The 24,979-nt window shown below is 33.1% G+C and overlaps 1 protein-coding gene across 11 annotated transcripts; it reads right to left on the reverse strand.

Moving 5' to 3' along the window:
• Window positions 1-605: 605 nt before the first annotated feature.
• On the reverse strand, window positions 606-16,413 carry ZEU1 (P-loop containing nucleoside triphosphate hydrolases superfamily protein). 11 transcript variants are annotated; one of them, XM_088717551.2, is made up of 9 exons: window positions 16,191-16,364; window positions 15,597-15,659; window positions 13,049-13,131; window positions 9,830-10,162; window positions 8,053-8,164; window positions 7,907-7,966; window positions 7,320-7,424; window positions 1,499-1,663; window positions 606-1,044 (listed from the first exon to the last, which is right to left on the reverse strand). In XM_088717551.2, the coding sequence occupies exons 4-8, from the start codon at window positions 10,087-10,089 to the stop codon at window positions 1,547-1,549; spliced, it is 654 nt and encodes a 217-aa protein (XP_088573677.1). In that variant the 5' UTR covers window positions 10,090-10,162; window positions 13,049-13,131; window positions 15,597-15,659; window positions 16,191-16,364; the 3' UTR covers window positions 606-1,044; window positions 1,499-1,546. The 11 variants fall into 11 exon arrangements, 10 of the variants coding, with proteins under 10 accessions (XP_088573677.1, XP_088573673.1, XP_008798518.4 ...); XR_003386837.4 differs by lacking the exon at window positions 13,049-13,131 and having other exon boundaries at window positions 998-1,324; window positions 1,419-1,663; window positions 16,191-16,412; XM_008800296.6 differs by lacking the exon at window positions 13,049-13,131 and having other exon boundaries at window positions 998-1,044; window positions 16,191-16,412.
• Window positions 16,414-24,979: the final 8,566 nt, after the last annotated feature.

Genomic DNA, 24,979 nt, shown 5'->3' on the forward strand with positions numbered 1-24,979 from the left:
AAAAGACCTGTCATTATTTGTAGGGTGTTCATACCATCAGCCTACAATTCCCAACAACCATTTCTCCACAAGTGCATAAACTTCTTAATCTTTTCCTCTGTTATTTTATTTCGTTGGGAGAAATACCCCTCATCCCTCCATGGTTTCCACTTTCCTGTCAATCCTGGGCATTCGATGAGATTCTATGCAAGGGTGAAATTCTGCAAAGTTGTAATGCAAAAGTCTCAATTTTAGTTCATTGCATTTTCTACCCTCTCTTTTCTTGATTTCCCACATAGGAGCAGGATATTTCAAGAAGATTTGTTGCAAGGCTTTACAAAGTTGCTACTCCAAAATCCACAAAAGCTTTGTTGATAAAAGGCAATTAACACCTTAAAGCAATACCATGTGCCTCAAAGCCTACAAGATCGCAATTTCCTAGTTCCTCCACCACATCTTTCAAGCAGTCTGAATAGTTGGAAAAAGAAAACAATGATACATATCTTGAATAAAAAGATGTTACAGAACATTAATTTGAGTCAAAATATAAGTTTGTACTGCTCTATGATAAGTTTGAAATCATGTGCAGAATTTTCATGGCTGCCCTCTATGATTGTCAGAACCCATTAGCAAACTCAAATATCGAAAGGACAATTAAAACCTTGCAGTAAGCAATACTACATGCCTCAAATATTGAGGAAGGGACAATTAAAACCTTACAGTAAGCAATACTACATGCCTCAAATGCCATAAGATCTGACTTTCTTATTTTCCATATGATCCAACACCATCTCTCAAGCATTTTGAATACTTGGAAAAAAGAGGACAATTGTAACGCAACTTCAGTTTAAAGATGTAACATCAGTTTGAAACTTAACAATCTGTTCCATGATTAAGCTTGAAATCATGTGAAGCATTTTCGCTGCTGCTGTGAGTGGGGTCTTGTTGGAGCCCATTAGCATAACTCATACTGAGTAGAGGATAATTAACACTGACAGTAAGCAATACTACATGCTCAAGCCTAGAAGATTTTGAGTTTTTGTTTCCCAACTCATCCACCAGCATCTATAAAACAATCCGAGTATATGTAAAAGGAAAGGGAAAATGTAATGCAGCTTGAATAAAAGAAATTGTGATTGAGGAACATTAGTTTGCAAAGAATATAAGATGCACTGTTCTATGATGAAGCTTGAAATCATGTAAAGAATTTTCACTGCTGCGCTGATTCACTTGTAAAAGCACATGCATGGAGTTGAAGTTTGTGGCAGGTGATGGTGGCACCATCACAGCAAGGAAATAGCGTAACAGAGTCTGGACTGTTGAGGATTAGAGAGTGCAATAAAACCTAGCACAAGTAACGACAAATTTTTGATTTACCACAGATGATTAAATTCTAAACAGCAGTTGAGATCATTGTCAACTACAGAACTGGCACCAACCTCTAGTTTCTCAAGAAAGCAGTTATTCGATGAAACATGACATGACTGAAAGTGTAAACTGAAGATGATATATTATTTACCATCGGAAAATGATGGCAGTATTTGCTTGAGTTCCATGCAAACAAATGCTACTTGCTCGGCCAGAGAGGGGAGATGGTTTTCTTCTGACATGTTGCTATACACTCCAGTGCAAACTTTCTTAGCTGCATCTCTAGATCCTCCACTGGAAGTTGGGCATCAACAACCTACGACATAATCATTGAACCAAGTGTTAGTGTTGAAGAAGGCCTAAAACCATGAAATGCTAAAAGTTCAAAGTATGACTCAAAGCCAAAGAAAGCAAGCAGATCATTTAAACTGGGTTCATATCGGAGCATTTTTTTTTTAAATTAAGAAAACCCAAGTAACATGTACGGGGTAATTCGCCCACCTGCTAAACTTGTTTTAACAAAGGATAGAGTAGACTACTAAATGAGCAGGAACAACCAACAATAACAATGAATGCTATATTTTGAACAAATGATATCGGACCTACTAGGGCTACCATCATTTATTCTAATATATAGAAAATAATGGAGGTATCTCAAATCTGACAACATAGAGACTTACCGGTCTCATAAGGACAAAAGGGTAGAATAATATTAAAATTTTCTAATCCCTCCTTTCTTGAGTTAATTCTTTGTCAAGCAATTAAGCCCTTATTTGTAGATGAGATCTAGAGAGATAGACACAATAAGAGAGCATAAATCAACAAAAGGAGTGTAAATTATCACATTCCAAAAGGTTCATGATTAGTTTGCAAGTATGCACCTCTTTTCATCCCTTTACTATGTTGAGACTTGAGAAACAGGGAGATGAATATAACAGGAGATCATGTATCAGATATGGGTTGAGATTAATCAATTCCTTCTCTCATCCTAATACAATATGATATATTTTATGCAACTAAAAATTTTGCAGTGCTGGTATTGTGTCAAATGATCAAAGAAATTGTATATATGAATGATTCTGCCCTTGCTCAGGGAGTTCAACAAGAAATTCAAGGATGATATGGCAGATGTTAAAGTGCTATATAGTTCCAAACCTTTCAAACCCATCATCTTCTACCAAAATCTCAAAACCTGCATCTTAGCAATCATCCTTGGTCAATATGTCTATCTAAATCCCAGAGTAGGAAGACAAGGACTAGCTAAGCATTCTACTCTTTATATATCACTCTTCAAATGAATTAATAAGTTTTTGATGTGCCTTCCAAAAAAATCGAAAGCGGTCAGCCTTTCACAAGTAACAAGCAACCACATGTCATGATTTGTAGATCTGCAAACGGATTGGGTCAGACAGGGGCATGCTTGTCGTCAACCGACTCTAGGGGTCATGATTTTGGACCCACATCCAACCCATTAACTGATTGGGTGAGGTCAGATCAGGTCCGTGGAAAGAATTTTAGCCCTAGTGAGTCATTCAAGGAGGGTCAGGGTCAAGTATGTCGCGGAACCAATTCAAAATGTTTGGGTTCAGGTCAGGATTGAATCGAACCAGTTTTGCAACTCGAGTCGAGCATCTAGCTAATCTTCTATAGCTAAAATAAATAATTGATAATTAAATATAAAATCACTAAAAATTTAAATAAAACTAAAAAGAGCCAACTTAAACTTTCATTCCAAAATTTTTAGTTTCATCTAAATAATTGATCATTCTTAAGTTTACAAACTACAATTTTAAAATTTTGAAATGAATATGTTACAAACTCACGAGCATTATAAATAAGAATCCACCAAAACAAACAACAAACTTATGAATGTTTACAGAGAAGTAGTTGTTGAGATGAATAAAAGGAGTTAGTTCAAATGAGTATTTATTCAATGAATTGGGAAGATATTTAGGGTGAAGGGGAGGTGATTTATATGATTTGGGTTTTTGGTTGGGGCATACTGAGTTTGGGCCGGCTTGGTCTCATTTTTTGTTGAACTAAATTAGACTCCAATGACATAGGGGCCAGATCAGGTCGAAAAGTACAAGACCAAGACCCAACTCAGAATTTAAATCTGGTCTAGTTTTTGAACCAGACCCTCTTCCAATATAGATTGGGTCGGGTCTAATTGGGTCTGGGCCGAGTCGGGTCCCAGGCCTACCCAACCCATTTGCAGCCCTACTAATATGTAGTTTTCCAAACTCCAAAACTAAAACCTTTGGAATATAATCTGAAACTATAAGCACATTTCTGAGTATTGGCAAAAACTAACTTATGGGGCTAAATTCGATGTATATATAGGCCATGTATTCTAATCATTTGCATTTTTTTTCGTTTCTTTAAATTTTGGAAAGAATTTTTTATAAAATTGACTTCAATTTTTGTATGTTTTGAGAATGTTTGGAATCATTGCCATGCTAGATTCCAAAGAAATGTGAAAGTAATTTTGTTGGCATAAATTTGCCATTCTGGAGCTCAAAAATCTTAGATATTTCTGTTACTTGCTAGATTGACAATGATATAGTACACTCTAATCATGACTTCTTTGAACTTTTCATTTTCCAATAATAAATTGATTCAATAAGAAGTATCAAAAATATACATCTAATGACCTAAAACAATATAATATATTTTGAAATATCTAGTTTATTGCTCTAGACTTATATTTTTTATTTTTACTGCTTATTTTCTTCATCCTACTTGACATTCTTTAAATTTCTTCATAATTTTTGGCTGACGCTAAAGAAAAACTGACAAAACTATCAAAACAAAAACCCATTTTGTCCAGTTGCATCCGAAAAGAAATAAAAAAAATTGAAATCTTGCTTCACAAGATAGTGGACATGATGAGAGGGCAATTCTTGCTGCAAGGACTAAAGTCAATAAAAGGGAAAAGACGAAGTGAACTTGAAGCAAAACAAAATCTTCAAAACCATGATGATTTATGGTGGGAAGTTGGTCAATGTGATCCTTGATGGGGAAACGATTGTTTCCTTATAATCAATGAAAAAGGTGAACATAAAGATGATCTGTTAGTGTGTTTGCACAACTGTCATTGAATCATCACAAAATACCTTTATATATTCCTTCTTTATTAGAAAATTTAAAGGGATCTGTTAGTATGGTTTCATAACTGTGATTGAATCATCACAAAATATCAATATTGATTCCTTCTTTCTTGGAAAATTTAAGGATCTGGTATTTTGGTGTCATTCGAATGATAGCTACTTGCCTCTTACCAGGAAGAGTGAAGTTTCTTTTACCGGAGTTAAGAATAAAATGCTCAAGCTAACAAATATTCCATTCAACATCGAGGTATAAAGTCCATCCTTTTGCCAAGCAAACAAACTGATCATGATCATGGAGCAAAAACTTTTATATTGATGTAAAACATCCCAAAGCACATCCCATCAACAAAAGGAAACCTAGGACTACATCTAAGATGGTTAACGGAACAATAAAAATTAACTGAACTTGAGGGCAAGCTGTTCGCAGCAGAAATGACTAACATAGCCAGCTATGAGATTTTTTGAGCTTCACACGATCTTCATTCAAGGTTTTAAGTTTCAGCTGAAACCAATCTGTTTTGGTTGAAACTGATCCCGAGTTTCAAGCTTTGGTTAATTTTAACTAGGCTTCAATATATCCAACTAATTTAGCCAAAACTAACAGAAATTAATCATGAATGCTTTGTTGGAAATTTATTTTAATGTTTACTATCATATCAGGTCATTTCTTTATTTATTTAACAGCATAAGCTATATAATATCACTTGTCAATTTTCTATCTTTCTTTTCTTCTTGAGTTAAAATAGGGGATAAATAATAAACATGACACTAGACAAGCCGAGCTCTTAAAAAAGGCCCTTATTATAGTACCTTATAAAGATTGTTGATTGCTGTAAACAACTAAATAAAAGATATTTTACAGGATTAACATCTTCTTACAAAATTCTGACCCAACCTGCCTAAATCTGATTTTGGCTTAGACTGAACAAACAATTGAGGCCCGATGGTCTGGTTTGGGTCCAGCTTTCTCTGCTCGACAAGATATAGACTGGACTGTTCCCTCATTTAAAAATGAAAAATCATATAGGCCTGGCTTGACCAAACTTGACTGCTAAAACACTAAATACGTAATCAAACAGATATACGATAATATATTACACATTAAATGTTTCTGAACATAGTCAAAATATCTTCCTCCTCCAAAAGACCTATTCTCTGATCCCGTACCTTTTCCCCCAGGGCTATCAAACCAGAAAGCTATTTATAGACAACTCGAGTTCGGCTTGTTCAGTTAGCTAAGCTTAGCTTGTTCGAGCTCGGCTCAGTTTAGCTTAAAAAATGAACATGTAAATTATTTATATGTTTATATTATTTTAATTATTATTGTCTATATATTTTTTTATCATTTATTATAGATTAACTTAGTTTATTAAGAGTAAAATGCATGCAACTATAAGATTAAAATATTATCAGGATTATGAGCCTAAACTATATAAATGAAAGTCTGTGCTAGATCTCTTAAACGAGCTGTTTGTAACCAGCTTGAGTTCAGCTTGAAATTAAATAAGCTAGCTTAAGCATGTCTTAATTACAAAATGTGCCAATCTTGAGCTAGCGCTAGCTCACTTGTGTTCGGCTTGTTTACATCATTATTCCTTTCATTTCTTCTTTCTTGACACACTTGAAGCTAGACCCAAATAGCTTCACCCAACTCCTTACTCAAGCTGCTCATTAAAGACCATTGCTGCTCTCTAATGACCCAAACATGTCTGCCCCCTTTCCACCACTCTCTCTCTAATCACTACAAACCGCCAAAGCCAGCATGCAAACCCAGAGCAGCAACCATCTTTCCTCTTCCTCTCTCCCACCCTCCTTTAATCCCTTTCCTTATTCATCCCATCTGCTTGCACCCAACCCCTATCAACAGCTACCTCTCCCCTTCCCTACCTCCATCCTCTTTGAATCTCTCCCTATTTTTGCCTTCCTCTCTATTCCTTCTCTCCCTTCTTTCTCTTTCTCTGTGTACATGCATATGCTCACCCAAGCCTTATGCCCCATCTCCATTGTATGATACCGAGGCCAATTAGGTTTTTGTCAAGCCAAGCCAGGTAGGTCCATGACATAGCTATCATAACAGAGTCAGGCTCAATTTACAAAAACATGGTTAGATGTAGAGTCGAGCCAAGCTTTCGCAAGCAGATTTTCATCATTATATTGTGCCTTCGCCTGGTGAAATCCAGCTTAGACTAACAGATCTCAAGTCTAAAAAAGAAAAGAAAAGAAAAGAATGAGCGTATATCCAGAGAAGGACAATATTTATCATAATTTGAAAAAAAATTTCTGAAAATCTGAAATTCACCATAAGTTTTGGTTTCAGCCTGAATTGGATCTAAAACTGGCACAAGTTCACTAAATTAAGGAACCAAATATAATGTACATATAGGTTCTTTAATCTGATTTTTTTTTCATTTCTTCAATTCTTCAGATCTTAGGAAAAATTTTCTCTAATCTAAACTTAAATCAAGTTTTGATAAACAGAGAATGCCCTTCTACTGGAACTTTCAAAAAATTGTTACTGCTGAAACCATGTAAAAAAACCAAGCAACTGAATGTTCTGTATAAAACCAATCCCTGAGAAATGATGAGATAGTTTAGGTGTTACCTAAAAAATGCTTAGAAATATAACATAATTATGGATGATTATGATAACTTATTTTGTTTAAATTGAAAATTTAGCTTTTCTCTTCCGAAATTTGACACATCAACTTCGTAGATTAGTCAAACACAAAAGATTATGTGGACATTTAGAAACAGAATAGATTATTGCTCATCAAATAAAAGAGAATGAGAATTCCAACTGACATCTGACATGCACCTCAAGGAATGATTAAGGATTACGAGACCTCTGAAATATAGGAATACCTTCCATGTACTATCACGAAGCTTCTGATATTGCTGGGCCACATTCCTTTGGAACTCAAGCTGCTCATATCTCTCTGTTCCATAACCTCCTCTTTTTGCTGCTTCCTGGAATCATTCATATGAGAACAAGTTCTAGAAGCATAGAAGCAATAACACTACGGCAGCTTGAGTGGTATAGGGCTGATTTATAGCAACTTTATAACAACAGAAAACTTTATTGTAAAAGATATATATATATATATATATATATATATATATATATATATATATATATATATATAGATATATATAGATATAGATATAGATATAGATATATATAGATATAGATATATATAGATATAGATATAGATTATAGGATATAGATTATAGGATATAGATTATAGGCAGGTATATAGTTAATGATGCAATTTCTTTATTGTTAATCATAAATAATTCAAAAAATGATAGGTAGAATACAATGATATTCTGTTCAAATTTTAGAATTTTCTATAGTAATGTGCTGACTTTTCTGATGGAGACTTCATATACTTTTCATCACATAAAAAAATTTAGCAGTACAAGAAAATGAGAACATGTAATTATGATACCTCTGGTGGTAAATCAAGGTAGATTACTAGATCGGGAGCTATCAACCCTGTCTCAGGAGCCTGCAGGAAAATATCACTTAATTGGTTTCCTTGTTAGAAAAGGCTTCAGGTTGTTCACACAGTGACCTGCCTAATGGTAATTGTACCTTACACCATTCTATATCCAGTCCTTTGGCAGCGGAGAAGGCCACTCCTGAGTAGGAATAACGGTCAACCACAATGGTAGTTCCACTCCTTAACTTAGTCTCCATTGATAATCTGCAGGGGAGGCACATGATGAACTAATATTGTCTTATTTATTTGGCATGCTTTTGTACAGCCATGTTAGTTTGTTACCTTCATAAATCTGTCTGTTACTATGTCTTGCATGCTCTAAGTAAGCAGACAACTCCAAGATCACAAGTAAATAGATTCAGTTAGAATTTCAGAAGATGTTTTTGCATTCGAATTCAGTCGTTATTGCTAGATGATGCATTCATCGTAAATAAACTGTGCAATTCAACAAGCTAGTTGTAATCCCATATCAGACAATTCGCATGGAATCAATCTATGCAAGATTATTTCAGCTCATTAATGACCTTCATTCTTCTTTCCTTCAGGAACAAAACAAGGAGATGTTGTAAAATACAAATTCTTCTGAAATCTCCAGTCATTTTTATCTAAGTAGTAAGAGTACCAGGATTGATTAGCAAGAACAGATAGAACTACTTGTATCATAATCAGCTTTCCTTAATACGCCTTGCTATTGCATGTCATTTGGTTGCAGACAGCATTGACAAGCCTTCAACAGCTCATCTGTGCTATCATGCATGTGCTTGATGGTGCAGAGCTGCGTACAACCCCTTAAATGCTCCTTTTTTACAGAGGTTCAACAACATCTGATGTTTGTTTCATGAAAGAATCCATCAGGATATCAACTTTTTGCAGCACATTTATTTTTTTTTCTCTATTAATCAGCACATCTTGTCAAAGTCCCTCTCTACTAAATTTGGACTTTAGAAAAGCAACTCTAGCATCAAACTAAGAAGATTTCACTAGTAAGAGAAAGCAAATATGATAAACATGGCATGTGCTATAAAAATTAGTCTTGAAGGTTCGGCTCCCTGTTTGGGTGCCAATATTCAATGAGATCAGAAAAAGCAGCAAAAAGAGAAAAAGAATAGCACAGGGGCAATAGGAATTCAACAATTTTTTTAAAGACACTAAACGCTCGTTATGCACTTTAAGCAGAACAGTTTGAACAAGTCAATTACTGGATATCTTCAGATTGAAATTAAGAACAAAGAATTCAAATTATGGATAGAGGAAATAAAGCCATTTTTTCCTATCATTTACATTTCATAAAACCATTCATTCATTAATACCTTCCTATTAATACAAAATTCTAAACACAATAGCACAAACAACTAAGAAATAACATAAACCCAAAATTACATCTATATGTTCATATTCAGATAAGATGTTCAATTTAACAAACAAAAACTGTATATCACAGTTAAGCTTCGAAATTGTATATAAAAGTTAAAGTTTCGATGAAATCACTGATATCTTATCATCATTTACATGGATAGATAATAAGCAAATGAAAAATATTAGACTTCCAATTGCGTAGAAAAAGCATTAAAAAGAAAAACATTAGCGATCTTGAATTTCAATATTGATGACTTTAAGAGAGTGGCAGCAAGGACCTCTATAGAACAGCAAGAACCATTATAGATCAGGAAAATTTCATAAAATGAAATATAAAGGCCACAAGCACCATATATTTTACTAACATAAAGAATTGTCTGTAACCTAAAATGATCATAATATTGGCAAAGTGCATTATAAATATAGTGACTGCACAAACTTATTAGATGTAGTACCGTGACATATAATAAGTCCATATGAACACAAATTAACTGCAAAGAAATACAAAATAACCTCTTCTCCCAACGGTTTGCACTAAAAAGCAAATGAACTGCTTGATCATCCAGTTGGGATTTGTTGGCAAGATATGATGATATCATTGTACCAATGTCAGTTTTTCTATCTGGGAATCGCCATGCTTCAACTGATATCCCTTTCCCTTCTAAGTGTGAAACTAGTCTACTGCATTGAGATGTTTTTCCACTTCGGTCCAATCCTTCCAAAACAATCAGAGCACCTCTTGAACCACCATGGTGTATACTGTCCATCGCCATTTCCCTGGAAAAGCTCTTGCTAGATAATCTGAAGTGTTTTAAGGGTGTTGCAGTTCTAATCCCACCAAATTTCCTTCATTTAAGACAAATTGTTAGGTATGACAAGGTATAGCGCAAGTTTTACCAACAAATATAAATATTCTTTGCTTCAAAGTCAAATTAATCAAAACATTTCAAAAGCAAGTCTCTTACATACTGAGTATTAAAGAATATTTTGCACAAAAAATAAACTAAAACAAATCCATCTTCTTAAGGAGGTTAAATGCGATAATTTGGCAAAGTTATTATTTTAAATAATTTTATGTGCCACCAGAATATTAAAGGAGACATTAATCTGAAACCATCATTACAACCAGCAAGTGTCATCATTATGGATATTATTTTTGTTATAAATTCCTATTATGACAACAATGCATTCAAAGCAAGCCCTTTCAAGCATTTTCTTATGTTCAAGAACCTATAGTCTTTGCCACATTAATACAATTCTCCATTACAACCAAGCTTTTAAAACTCGGTTTTGGTTTCAATCCTCCAGCTAAAGTTTCACTTTCAGCAATCTTGGTGTTTTTGGCAGTTTTGCTCCAAGTTTGTCATTCTATAAAAAAGACAAGAAAAATCCAAAAAAATATAAAAATTAAGAGAAAAATGTAAGTAAGTTATGACATTATTTCATTGTGTTTTGAGTTATTTAGGATCATAGTTTGGGGAGTTTGGATAGTTTCAGGTTGAAACTGAACTACTTTAAAGCTTAATGCATTAAATGTATAATATTTTCCACTAATTTCAATAATCATCCTACACTGTCTTTAAGTTTTATAATTTTCCTATACTTTTCTCCATCGTCTATAATTTCCATAGTTGCTCTAACTCTTGCATTTAACTCAACATTTTTCTACACATATTATATTTTATTGAAATAACTCATCAAAGCAAGAAAAAACAATTGGAGCATATTTTATTATGATCCATCTTTAAAATCTATATAAGCAAGAAAAAGACCCATCCAAAGAAACCCATTTTATTTCACTATGTCATCTTAATATATCAACTTATTTTAAAAAAGATAAACAAGGCTCATTTAAATAGAAAAAGAAGCAAGGGAACATATAACACTTATTTATTAGTAAAGACACAATAAGGTTGCATCTTGCACATTATAACAACAAAACTTAGCCCCAAAAAAAAAGATGAATAGAGCCTTCATTAAATGTGATATTGAATAACTTAACAAATTCCAGAAAAACATTAGAAAATATTGAACATATATAGCTACAAAAAAAACTATTAGTTCTGGCTGGTTTCAACTGAAACTGGCCCAAATGGGCCGAAACCGGCTGAAACCCAAAATTCCCGTCAGTTTTGGATCGGTCTCAAGCCAAAACGATCCATTTTGGCCAAAACTTCAAACCTTGATTAGATCACACTATCCTACTTTAGCTACCTTCTAAGCCCCTTCATCATTACTTTTTAGCTTTGTTTTTCCTAATTTAACCAATTATTGGCTTTTATAGCTGCAAAAGGATCAGGTTAATTTTGAGATTTGCTTGCCCTGAACTGTGGAATTGCTAAATTTGGGTTCATACATTTGGCTAACACCTACACAACTTACAGATCCAGGTATAAGTTTGCATTTGGAGATCAATGATATGAAAATGACCTAGACCTAAAGGTTGGGTCGGAAAGAAGTTTGGACCCACAAAATCTAATAAAGCAAAGGGCAGGTTACCATTATATTAAAATGATCAAGACCTAACAGCCTCAAGGTTGGGTTGGAAGGAAGTTTGACTCCAACATGGCCTAAACCTGGCCAACGTTGTTGTCGTTTACTATTCTTCTCAGTTATTACCAAAATGTCTTATATTAAATTGAACACCATAGATCCATATCTTCATTACCAATAAGAAACCATGTAAACATTACATACAAGAGATAACTATGAAGATTAACACCTAGGATATTATCAAAATTCCAACTTATATCAACATACAAGGAGCCAGGTGATATCTAATGAGCTACTTGTACCTTTTAGGATTACATTAGATTATCTATGACAGTTTATTATAGGCATGCTACTTGAGTACCCGACCAATACAAGAGCACGATCCCAACTATGATGAGTTTTCTGTATCCCAACTATGATGAGTTTTCTGTATCTTAAATCTTTCCCTCCACTTACCTGACCAATACAAATTTTCATTGCAAGTCTTAGCAGCAATGCTCAAATTTACATCGGACATACCTAAACAATCTACAATCAACTCTCTACCACTTTATCCATACTAAGGAAATTCAAGAACATGCTTAGCACATGCCATTTGGTAGATTTAAGATGTATATAATTTGTATAATCTAGCTCAACCTAGTGCTTCATTGTCTCCATGACTAACAATTAAAAAAAATCAGAATTTAATTCAAGATCAAGCTAAGAACTCTAATGAGAAGTAGGGAAAAATGATAATGCACCTAGATGTCAACTATACTGACCTAACAAATAACAGCTGAGAGTTGGGCTCCTATCAGTTTTGTCAATGTCAGTGATTGAAAGTATTTATTGATTTTAGAACCAGGCCACAAAGAGCCAGTCTGGAAAGATTACAAAAAGTTCACTCACAATGTAACTACTTTAAGATAATTTTTCCATTTTCCTCGCTTGTCTAACAGAATAGGATGAAAAATATTTGAATTTTACAACAACATAGTGATATAAGAAGTATAGGTTATCTTTTCTGACAAAAAGTTCTAGACTTCCTTTTCACATTCCTTAGCTACCTAGCTTACAAATCAATAAATGCTGCCTATCCAATTACTAGTTTATCTATCTTAAATTTTCACTATGAGCCTGCATTTGGTTTACAATTAAACCCGGAATAAGGGCCGAATAAGGTCTGTATTCAGCCAAATACCGAATTTCCATTCACCTTAAACAAGAATAACTTTTTTTGGATCAACAGGTACTAACCATTTTAACTTGCATAAATCTATTCAGTTTGCAGGGACTGAATAACTTTATTCACCTTTGAGATCCCTTTAATTCATCTCAAACTGCACAAAAGTCACAATTGTTCATTTATTTGAATTTATCCAACCAAAGAAAATTTGCAGCCATTTCAGTTATTTGAAGTTTCCAACTAAATGGAATTACAGATTTATTCATATAAAAACAGGATAAAGTTAAATACAGAGGAATGCAGAGAAACAAGTAGCTTATTCAGTTTTCCTTATTCATGAACCAAATATGGCCCGAAAGTCCTTTTGCTTAGCACTCATTGAAGCAAGATGCATTTTCTTAGCCATCATCAAAAAAAAATTAATTACATAATATAAACTATACGATTAATGTGGTGAGTTGGGCTTCCAATTGTGAAGCCAGCTCTAGCCTATCTATGTTTGATATTGGGGTGGATTAGCAAAAGTTGAAATTTAGATTAACCAAGGGATTCCAAATTCTATTTGTTTTATGCAACAGGTCAATCTAGAACTAGACAAATTGTATTTATTTTATGTAACAGGCCTATCTAGAACTAGACATAGTCCATGGGTCTAATTTTTAGTCTCATAAAAGTTCAGAGATCACACAATGCTCAAATGCATATTGCCACTTTATTGATAGCAAACTGACTCTACTGCAAGTTACTCCATAAATCAATTGACTATTTTGTAAAGTCAATCCAAATAATGTAAACAATCACTATCAGGAATATCTTTGCCTTGACTTTGACTAAGCCCTCATTACCATTTGTGTGGTTTAAACTTGATTTGATTAGTATCGATCCTTAACCTTTAATGACTTCCTCCATCAATATTAGTTATTACCCATGCGTTCCTATTTTTAATTAGACTACATAAGAATGTAAAGAGATAAGAATGTAAGGGTAAGGTCATGCTTGTGGTTACCCCTAAAAAAATAATACATTATATCAAGGTTTGTCGTATTGGTGTGTAATGCCTTATAGTGAACGTACCATACAATACCGTACTGGTACCAAACCGAGAAGTACGGGAGGCATACCGAGTCTTGATACAAGGGAGTATCATGTCTCGGTACACCAAAGTGACCTCTATATCAGGTGTACCGATACTGTAATAGCGTAGCAACAATACAGGTTCGATATCAAGATGGCAATCCTTGCATTGTATCTTTCTTCGTTAACGACCAGCAAATTACATCATATCATACTTCAACATATTCTCTCCATATAGATGGAAACCCTCGGTGATTATCTAAATATTTCAATTATTGCTTAAATGAGAAATATGACTCAATGGTGAACCAAGAAATAGAAAACATCTCTATATATAAAGATTATGATTGCTTCTTTAGGAATATGTCTCATCAATTAAATTCCTCAATAATCTAACTTTCTGCCACCTTAACTCATATAACTTGTCAATTTTAAGAACAAGAAAAAATTTTGTCATCTATTTTTTACCTATATTGATATAGTTTGCACAATAATTGTTGATGCCCTCATTATTTCATTTTTCCTTTTTTTACAATTTCTCATAAGATACCTGATTGAAAAAGAATAACCTTTATTTTAATGTTTTCCCATGGCTATGTTTGTATATACTCAAAAGACTACCTTATTCAAATTCTTTATTTTGATTATCAAAATTGACATTTTGTAAGGCATGCTTCCCACTAAGTTTGTTCTGTATTATAATCAGTCTTATTATTGACTTTAAAAGAGGAGAAAAATCAAACATCAGATAAGTACAAAGAAAATGACTAGAAAGAATATAGGAATGGAACAAATACTCCTGTAAAAACAGAGAAGTAACAAGATTACTTCATAAGATATTAAATATGAATACTTGTCAATTCTATTAAGAATGAAAATGTATGACCCTTTCTAGTATCCAAAGCAATGTTAATAGTTGAGATATTGTACAATCAAAGTGTTGCAGAAAACTATTACAAGCAATATAATTCAGATAAGACATAAGAGATTTCAAATAACACCCATGGAGATATGTTCACCATCTAGTTGACAAAACTTTTGAGCTATGTGGATTGCAGTGACTTACTCAAATAAATGTCTAACTAGAGAACATGTACCAACATGTTTAAATTCTTTAAATTCCAATTAGTTAATGCCAAACTAGGGGTAAAGAATAGGAACAAAAATTCTTACTTAGAAATGCTAAAAGAATATAAATCTAGCTACACTAGAAAGCATGTATCTTTGGGCCTGTCACTTTTGCCTTCTTGGAATCATAAATAATTTAAATACCAAAACCTTATATTATATGTTTAAGGACAATGGGTAAAGCTGGAAAAAGAACTTTTAAGATTTCAGAGCATATCAAATGCTTCCAATTGAAACCAAAGAAAAAAAAAGTAGAACATTATTCACATCACATTATTTGCCAGAAAGACAGATGCATATTCTAGGATTGGACAAAACAACAAATAGAATGGCGTGACAACATGTTATAAAATGTGAATGAAGCAACCAATAATTTTTATAACATGAAAGGAAAATAGAAAAAGAAAAAAAAATTACAGAAATTTTGCGCTACTGAATGAGCAGGCATGTGACATATTCCCACCTATCCAAAGGCATAAGCTGCGGGAAAGAAGAGAAGACTTACTATCACATTTGAGATCAGAAAAATTGAAAGGCTCTTGCATAAAGATTTGGTTTATTGCGTAACACAAAGATCACATTTAACTATTAATCAACTGCAAAGATTTTAAAGTAAAAAATTTTGCATTTTGACGTACATGGCATCAGGAAGAAAGAGGTGGCAAAGTGAGATCCCTTAATCAAAGCAAAAGAGACGGAATGAAACTTGATGCTCAAATACTTCGCTTGCACCCACCGAAGAAAAAAAAATCCAATACGAAAATAAAACCCCCAATGATGAAATTAAAAGAAGAAACATTAACAAGACAAAATGGAACAACGGTATAAAAGATGGTTGCCGAATTGAAGCATTTAGACTAATGGCATACGAGAAATAATGGCAAAATAGCTGAAATCAAGGGGGGAACATAAAATAATAGGGAGTTAAAACTAAACCCACAAACATTCATAAGAAGGAAAAAGAGTAAAAAAAAAAAAACGAGAAAGTAATGATACACGATCGCTTTTTACCTGACAAATGGTGGAGTGCGGATTGCGGCAGAGGAAAGTGGAGGGGGAGCGGAAGAGGGAAGAGGAAAGTTAAGAGAAAGGAGCGGAGCAACGCAGCGGAGGAGGAAACGGGAAGCAGCGGCGGCGGAGGTGGAGATGGAAAGAGGAGTAAAAGGGGGAAGACAGTCGGAGGTCGGGAATCGGAAGGAGACGGAACATTGTATAAATTGTACATGTAGGCCCCTTGGTGTATAAATTTAATGAGACCAAAGTTTCTATTTACCAATTTATCCATACTTTTATGCTTATCTACGTGAGAGTAAGTTATTTTTTCATAAATAATATTTACCTATGAAACAAAGAAAAAGTTTTACCTACCTAAATGCTGGGTAAGATATTTTCCATCAACCGAAAAATATAATTTTTTTTAATTTTGTTAGTTCTTTTCCCACAAATAATATTTATCTATAAAATAAAGAAAAATTTTTACCTACATAAAAGTTAAGTAAGATATTTTCCATGAACCAAAAAATAAATTTTTTTTTATTTTGTTCATAAAATACGTCTAATACTATAATAATAATATAATATACTAATATAATATAATAGTATATATTACATTATTATTATTATAAAAGGGAATTATATTTATATAATGTAGTATAATATATAATAATATTATATAATCTAATATATTATATATTATTTATATATAGTATATCATATATTATAATATAATATTGTTATTATATAATATTACAGTATAATATGTATTATCTATATTGTATTATAAGGTAGTATATAATGTATAATAATATAAAATATAATATAATATAGGTATTATATATTATATATTATATATATTATATTAAATATAATAGAGTATGATATAATATATTGCTAATATATAATAATATTTATATAATAAAGGGTATTATAGAAAATATAGATAGATCTTAGTAACTTATTCAGAAAAGCAATAATACAAAAGAACATGGGTAATAGATTCGAGAGATATTTTCTAATGCATAAAAGAATATGGGTAAATTATTTTTCTATCTAAATATTGTTTGAGAAATACTTACTTAAGAAAATACAGATCTTCGAGTAAGTTTTTTACCCTCCAAAGAACAGATCTATAAAAGTATTTCAGTAGTTGAATTATTAAATTGATTTACAAGGTTTGGGCTAAAAATTATTTGAGTCTTCAAACTTTCTAAAGTTGCAATATCATCCCTGACGTTTCAAAAACTATTCATTTGAGCCACAAAAAAAAAAATTTGGTACAACGGTAGTTCATGTCAGCCTAGCATTTTCATTTGGGCCATTACCATCACTTTTTCATTGCTAATCAAACCAAACTGCATCGATGGCATGTTTTTTATGATGTGGTTTGGAGATACCACATACAGGGCTAAGACATGGTAGAGAGAGATAAATAGGAGGAAAAATTGCTCATCGTCCCATTACCAATCAAGGAGCAAGGAAGGACACAATAGATTGTCTAATGAGGAGTCAAGGCATGCAAGAGAAGTAAACAAAGGAATGAATGAGGGAAAGGAGGTTGTATTGCGCAATTTCACATTCATGTTGTCAACCCCTTGATATGGTAAGAGTAATGCCCACATTTTATCTATTATGAATGTGTTTATGTGTGTGTGTGTTTTTTTATTTATTCTGTTGTTACTGTATCTGTGAAGATGATTATTTTAAGCAGCACCCCATACATACACGCATGTTATGCTTACCATATTGAAGATCTTTTTATTAAATTGCTTTTTTACATTTGATTTGCACATCTAAAAATGAGCTGGCCATAATTTTATATGTCAGGTGTATGGGAATATGTTTGTTTGTGAGAACATGCTTGTGTGTGGGGACTCGCCACAAAAATTATTACCAAGTTTAGTTGCAGAAAGGACAGACAGTAAAGCCAACCTTCACCAAGTAAAGCCATTTTTCAGCTCCTCTTGTCCATCCTCTGTCTATCTTTTGTGACATGATTAACCTGAGTTCCAGATCTAGTAAAGCCACTTTCACCAAGTCTTTCACTAAATTGTGAAATTACCTTATTTGCTGTAGTGATTATCTACTTCTCTGCCACACTAGTATGAGCAATGCACTAGTTAATACATTAGTACTAACTTGAAAATTGGCTAGAAAATTGAAAGTGTATATATAAACTTCTGAGCTCCTCTTATCTATCCTCTTGTGTGTATACAAAGTGGGTAGCTACTGCTCATGCTATTGGTAAATGGGAACAAGGGTTTCCCTTAACCTCACTACATTGACCTCTACGAATGTATCCATTTGCAATTTTATCTTATCGATTCCATCTTATTTATTTGTGATTGCAGTCATGTCATGTAACAGCCATATGGAGATTAGACTATAATGAAGACCTAATAAGCATAAACCCTAAGGGTATATAATGTATGCCAAAGGCCTAAAGTCCATTATTTTTTTTATAATAAAAAAAATATAAATTCTAATGATTCTGAGGCTTCTTGTACTTGGCTCTCTTCTCTAATTCCTATAACAAATGTCTATGAGTATAAGTAACTAATGGACTTCTTATCTTCTCAATCAGTAAACTACTTGTGACTTTTCCATTGTCATGATTGCATCTTGAGTAGAGTTACTTAAAGACATTATGAACTCGCAACTATGAAATAATGAACTAAGCCGCAGCAATACTAAAAACCCCTCATGTAGAACCATCTTCATGGTAACAAGTTGATTTATAATAGTCTTCTTCTTCATGATAACAAGTTGAACTAATCATCTGGAATTTCTTCTTCACTAGCTTCCTGATCAAGAAAGCATTGTTTCTTGATGTCTTCCTCTTTCATCCAAAAACAATATATCTATACAGATACATACATACATACATACGTACATATACATATATATATATACACACACACACACACATATAGATATATATACATACATACATACATTCACACACACACACACACACACACACACACACACACACACACACACACACACACACACACACACACACATATATATATATATATATATATCTGTGTGTGTGTATGTATGTATATGTATATTGTTGAATTCTTGGTCAACACACCGTGCAATAGATTGTCCTTCAACCATTGATAAATACGCTTGACAACTTTCCAATTTGACTTCTTTCACTCTGCACCTTGTATCTCTTTCCACTTGATTTTATCTCCCTTAATTGGGGCATATAGATCTTTCCAAAAGAATAAATCTTTATTGTAGAATTTTATATGGACTAGTTATTCCTATTTAGACTAATCATCTTGCAGACATTTTTATGCATGACGCATACAAGAGTTTTGGGTCCCAACCCTATGCTACGGTGTCATTTGTTAATAAACAATGCTTTTTTTTGTATAATAAATTGGTAAACACAATAACATAATAGTAAAATAGGCATATAAAATTTATATAAAAAATCATAGAAAATCATAATCCACTAAGCCATAGAGGATTGCAACTTCACCTTTCAATCCAATCAATTACAATCTAAAAATTACCACTAGTGTATGCAACCTACCCCTTCCCTTAACACAAAATCATCAGGAAAGATGACAAGAAAAATATGAAAGATAAAAGATAAGAGACTACATAACAAACTTTTAACCCATGTTGCATACTCAGGATGAGAGTTGGAACCAAGATCGGAGCAATGAGAAGAGGATATTTTTCTCTCTTCCTCTTCCATCTTCTATCCTCTCTCTCCTATTTTATATTTTTTTCTCTTCTATTTTTCTTTCCACTCTTCTGCTCTCATTCGTATTCTAGAAGTACAAAACAAACAAATGTTATGGGCTTTCTATGAACCCACACACCCTTCCCCACCTTTTTCTCCTACTTTAACTTAAAAAGCATAAGCGCGGATGGGCAACTTTAGAAGAGGGCTCAGATAATCTAGACTACTCCATCAACTTGTTATTATTTTATTATATAACATTTATATTCAGAAGAACTAAGGTTTAATCTAGTGATTACACTCCTTCTCTCAGCAACTAGATGCTATAGGTTTAATTATTAGGTGGCATATCCTTCAAAGTATCATGGAGGATCTCTTCTCCTATGTTAATAGAAAGAGGATTCATATTTATTGTTAATTCTACCTAACTGCACCTAAAATTCACCCATGAACCTTTGATTACTACATCTTATTTCCATGCACACATGGTCACATGCACTTAAATTTCTACTCTTGTTTTGGCACTCACTAGCATAAGTCAATATCTTCCTACTTTGTCTTGTCTAACATGCAATAGTTTTGAATATACTTTTCTACAATCATGTACATATTTTAAAAAATCACATAAGGTATGGCCACTTGTCTTGCATATCTGAATTACTTTCTAATGAACTATCACACACATACACATGTATACACCATTGAACCTTGGATTACCCATCTTTTGCCACCTCATATCTCATCGATATATAGCTATATAGATGGCTAATGGATGAGAGAATCATTATATCATCCATCCACTATCATAACTAATTTTATTTTCTATTATAATTCCTATATCGTATAATTCTCTCACATTTAATGTTGTTTAGTGTGGGAGTCACTATGGGTGTCAGAGTTACTGTCCAGCTTAAGGTAAGCTAGATATTTATAAAGAAAAAGGCTAGAAATTTAGATCAAGGTTAGAGGTGGAGGACCATAAGAAGGTTGTGTTTCTTTTAGGATTCAATGATTTAGAATTTTTCTAGAGAAAAAGGATCGTTTAATGATCATCATGAGGAGAGCTCTTATATCTAGTGGCAGTGGTAGATATAAAATGGCAAGTTGTTATGGCAAGAGGAAGAGAGAGGAGGATCAAGGAGGCATAGGGCTAGGATTCATAAGATTATATTTTTAAGTTGTATATCTTTTAATGGATGAGATGAAAGGATAGGGGAGGATTAGGAGAAAGCTCAACCCAATAATAGAAAGAGATCCTAGATGAAGGAAGATGATGTGCCAATACTTTTTTTTCTTGGACTGATGATGTGGAGAGGGCATAGATAATTGAGATTTTGTAGGATGGAGAGAATAAAATCCAATAGAGAAGAATTGAATGTAATAGTTATGATTTATGATATATCTAAGAAAGATTTAGAAAGCGTAAGTCACTAAGGAAGTATGACACAATACTTTAAATTTAATCAAATGCATGTTATGAAAATGGTATCAAATCTACTTAAGGATAATTCCTACCTTTGACTTTTAGTTAGTTTAGGATTTCGTGCAAGAGAGAGGCACATGCATAAGGGAGGAAGTAAGAAATCAAACTAATTACAAGAAATAATAAGGTGGAGGCATATGAAGGTGCCACTTGTCATACTAGGAGACAAGTTTTTTCAGGATGATCGTAGCTAGAAGGGAGAGTGGTTTTAGCTAGGTACATACCCTCATGAAATAGATTCTATTTCATAGTTTGTATTATGATAAAAAGGAGGGAGAGAGTTTATCATAGCTGTATTCATGACAATAGATCTAGCCTAAGCCTATACTGAGTTAAGTTAGTCTAATTTTAATATATAGGGTATGATTAAGAGGCATGTATGATCAGGTTCAACTACATGTGATAAGGTGTGATTAGATATTGTTGTATCTAGTTGATTGGCTTAGGTTGGGATCTAATGCAACCTAATAACAAGATTATTTACCCTGATATAGTTGGAGATGTCTTCAAATCTCTTAATCATTCTTGATATGAGAGATATATACGTAAAAAATTCTCTTGAATTACCTAATGTATGCACCAAACAAGATCTAGCATATGTATAGCTTTGATATGCCATTGTAGAATTTTTCTATGTATCTTCTCCTTCAACATATGTTAATAATATCACTCTATATGCTTTATCTTCCCTAAAACCACTAGAGTCATTGAATCTACCCTTAATCACTTGCTAATTAATGGCCATCATACCTCCAACAATATGTGTCTGTAAGTTTAGCAAGCAATCAATTTCTTTTGGATCCTTTGACAATAGGCCTTCAACACATTAGATAACTCTAGAAACTAATCCCAACCTTACACTCTAGTAATCCGTGGGACTCTTTATTAGCAAATCAAAATCCTCCACATCATGTTTTATCTCAACCTTTAGATCTAAAGAATTCTCTAGAAGCATTAATCTTAACCATCCAACAATTCAAATATGTCAAGAAAAAAATTGTGGGCTGCATTTATGGTTTTGTAAAACCACTATTTTTTTGTATGCCCCTAGTTTTATAAGTCCGCCCCCTTTCACCTATATAAAGAGATATAGATAGGCATCTTTCAACTCAAGCATATGACATGACAACCTTCTAAAGTATGGAAGGTATGGATGAGAAATGACAAAGACAAGAAGAAAAAGTGGAAAGGAAGAAGAGTTACTAGAAATGATAGGAATGGGTATACAGGAAAGTACCCACAATCGCTTATGGTGGGCTATCTAAATATTTGTAAGTGTATTTTCCTAAACTACCCATTCCAATGGCTTCTAGTTGCTCCTTCCTTTCCTTCTATGCACCGGATTCATCTTTTTTCTTTTGTTTAGTTCCACATAACAATACTTTTTATTTTTGACTTTAAGGTATCTAAACCTTTCTTATTATTGTTGGCTTCTTTTGTATTTTCTTGTATTGGTTGAGATTTTACATCTTGAGTTCTATGGTACATTATTTTTGAATTTTGTAATACCTAAGCACAACTTTTCTAACTTCTTTATTTGATGCATGAGAAAATAATGCAAAAGTAAATTTAAAAAAAAAAGTGCTTTGTGATAACATCAAACTATCAATGCTTTTTATTATGATACAAATCAAATTACTACTTTCTTATTAGTTATTTTTATCTCTGTTTATTACTTTCATTAAAATTATTGATTTTAAAATTTAGTAGAAAGTTCTATTAATTTTTTATTGTTTCATTTTTTTTCAATTGCTTAAATCATCCTTCTAAATTCTTTCTCTCTATATACATATTTTATAAAGAGAACCAACCTCCAAGGATTTGTGTTGCCTGCTCAAACTCCAAGGGACATACTTTTTGAGCATATTTTTGATGGCTGCACCAAATTTTTGGGCCTTGTTCACCATGTATAGCTCTACTATGTTTGTAAACCTGTGTTAGTGCCTTTCTTTTGTTGCTTTCTTATTCTTCCCTTATTTTATCATGATTAACAGAATAGATGTTCTCCTACTAAGATCTATTTGATTTCTTGTGGCCCTAGAGGAGTGGATCAAATTAGAACTCTAAATCGAAGCTTAAGGAGGCATCTGGTGAATTCTTTGATTGGCATTCAACTTGATTAGTGAATAAATCGAATGCTTGTGATACCAAAGTTTGTTGATAGTTGTTTTGTTTTTGGTTTTCTGCCTTTTTTTTCCCCTCTAGCATCATTGTTTGGCAATTTGATAGAGAAGAAGATGGGCATCCATGATGATGCTAGATATTGACATCCCCTACTATGATCTGTTTTATGGTTCTCTTTGTAACATTATGGGTCTTGTGGTGTCCGTTGTTGTAATGTGTTGGCTTACAAACTTACAAGGTTGTTCCCCTCTTATGTGTTGATAGGTGCCCTTGACGGGCTCACCGTTTAGTCACTAGGCCTAACTATTTACCAGCTATTGAGGATATGATGGTTTGTACATCCCATTAGCATGTACCAAGAAGTATTGTATGACATATTTTTATGAAAGAAGAGAAATCTTTCATAGACATTTCTATAGTTTCTCTAATATTTGTTATCTATGATTTACCAAACATAATCTTGCATTATTGGATGACTGTTACAACTGGACCTTACTGAATATCAAAAGTCAAGGTAGTTATAGTAGGCACGACTACCATTAATGTTAGCCCAAGAATAAATCATTTCTATTATGCCAAGTTCAAACAAGACATGATATCCCAAAAAGAAGATAGTAAGGAAAAAACTATATCGGGTACATTGAGAGGCAGACTTTAATAGCGTAAGATAGGGCCTTCTTCTTCCAAATAGGAAGGAGTATCAAGATTGATGACTCAAGTTGCACTTAAATTGATATTGAGAAAACTATTGTGGCACTCATCTAGATCTAAGTTGAAGCCTCGCCTAGCCACAATCCTCCAATAAAGAGGTCACAAAACCAACAAAAACACTTTCAAAATAGAAACCATTGGTGATTTCTCATAGAGTACTTTCTCACATAGCGAGAAAATACAAAGCCAATCTATATTGGTATGTCGCATTAGCTTTTACCAAGAGGTATTGTATGACATATTATTTTAAAAGAATAGAAATCTTTCATGAAATTTCTAAAGTTTCTCTATTAGTTGAGTTGTTATCTATCATTTAAAAAAACATGATCTCAGAATACTACCTAGACCTTATTGAATGTCAAAAGTTATAGTAGCTATAGTAGGCAAGACCGACATTAATGTTAGCCCAAAATAAACCATTTCTATTATACCATGTTTAATCAAGACACTTGATATTTCCAAAAAAAGGTAGTAATTAGGGAAAAACCTTGTAGGATATATTGACAGGCGGACTTTCACAAGGTGTGATAGGGTCACCTTCTCCAAACTTTAGTCTTCCCCTATCAAATTGGATGGAGTATGAAAATTGTTGACCTAAGTTGTGCTCAAATTGATACTGAGAAAATCATTGTGGCACTCATCTAAAACCATAGTAAAGCCTACACAAGCCACAATACTTCGATAAAGAGGTCATACAATCTAGAAAAACTCTTTCAAAATGGAAACAATTTGTGATTTCTCGTAGAGTAATTTCTCAAGCAATGAGAAACTTTAAAG

The sequence above is a fragment of the Phoenix dactylifera genome, chromosome 3, assembly GCF_051530095.1.
Source record: "Phoenix dactylifera cultivar Ajwa chromosome 3, Ajwa_hap1_PhDact_Kaust_v1.1, whole genome shotgun sequence".
Classification (NCBI taxonomy): domain Eukaryota; kingdom Viridiplantae; phylum Streptophyta; class Magnoliopsida; order Arecales; family Arecaceae; genus Phoenix; species Phoenix dactylifera.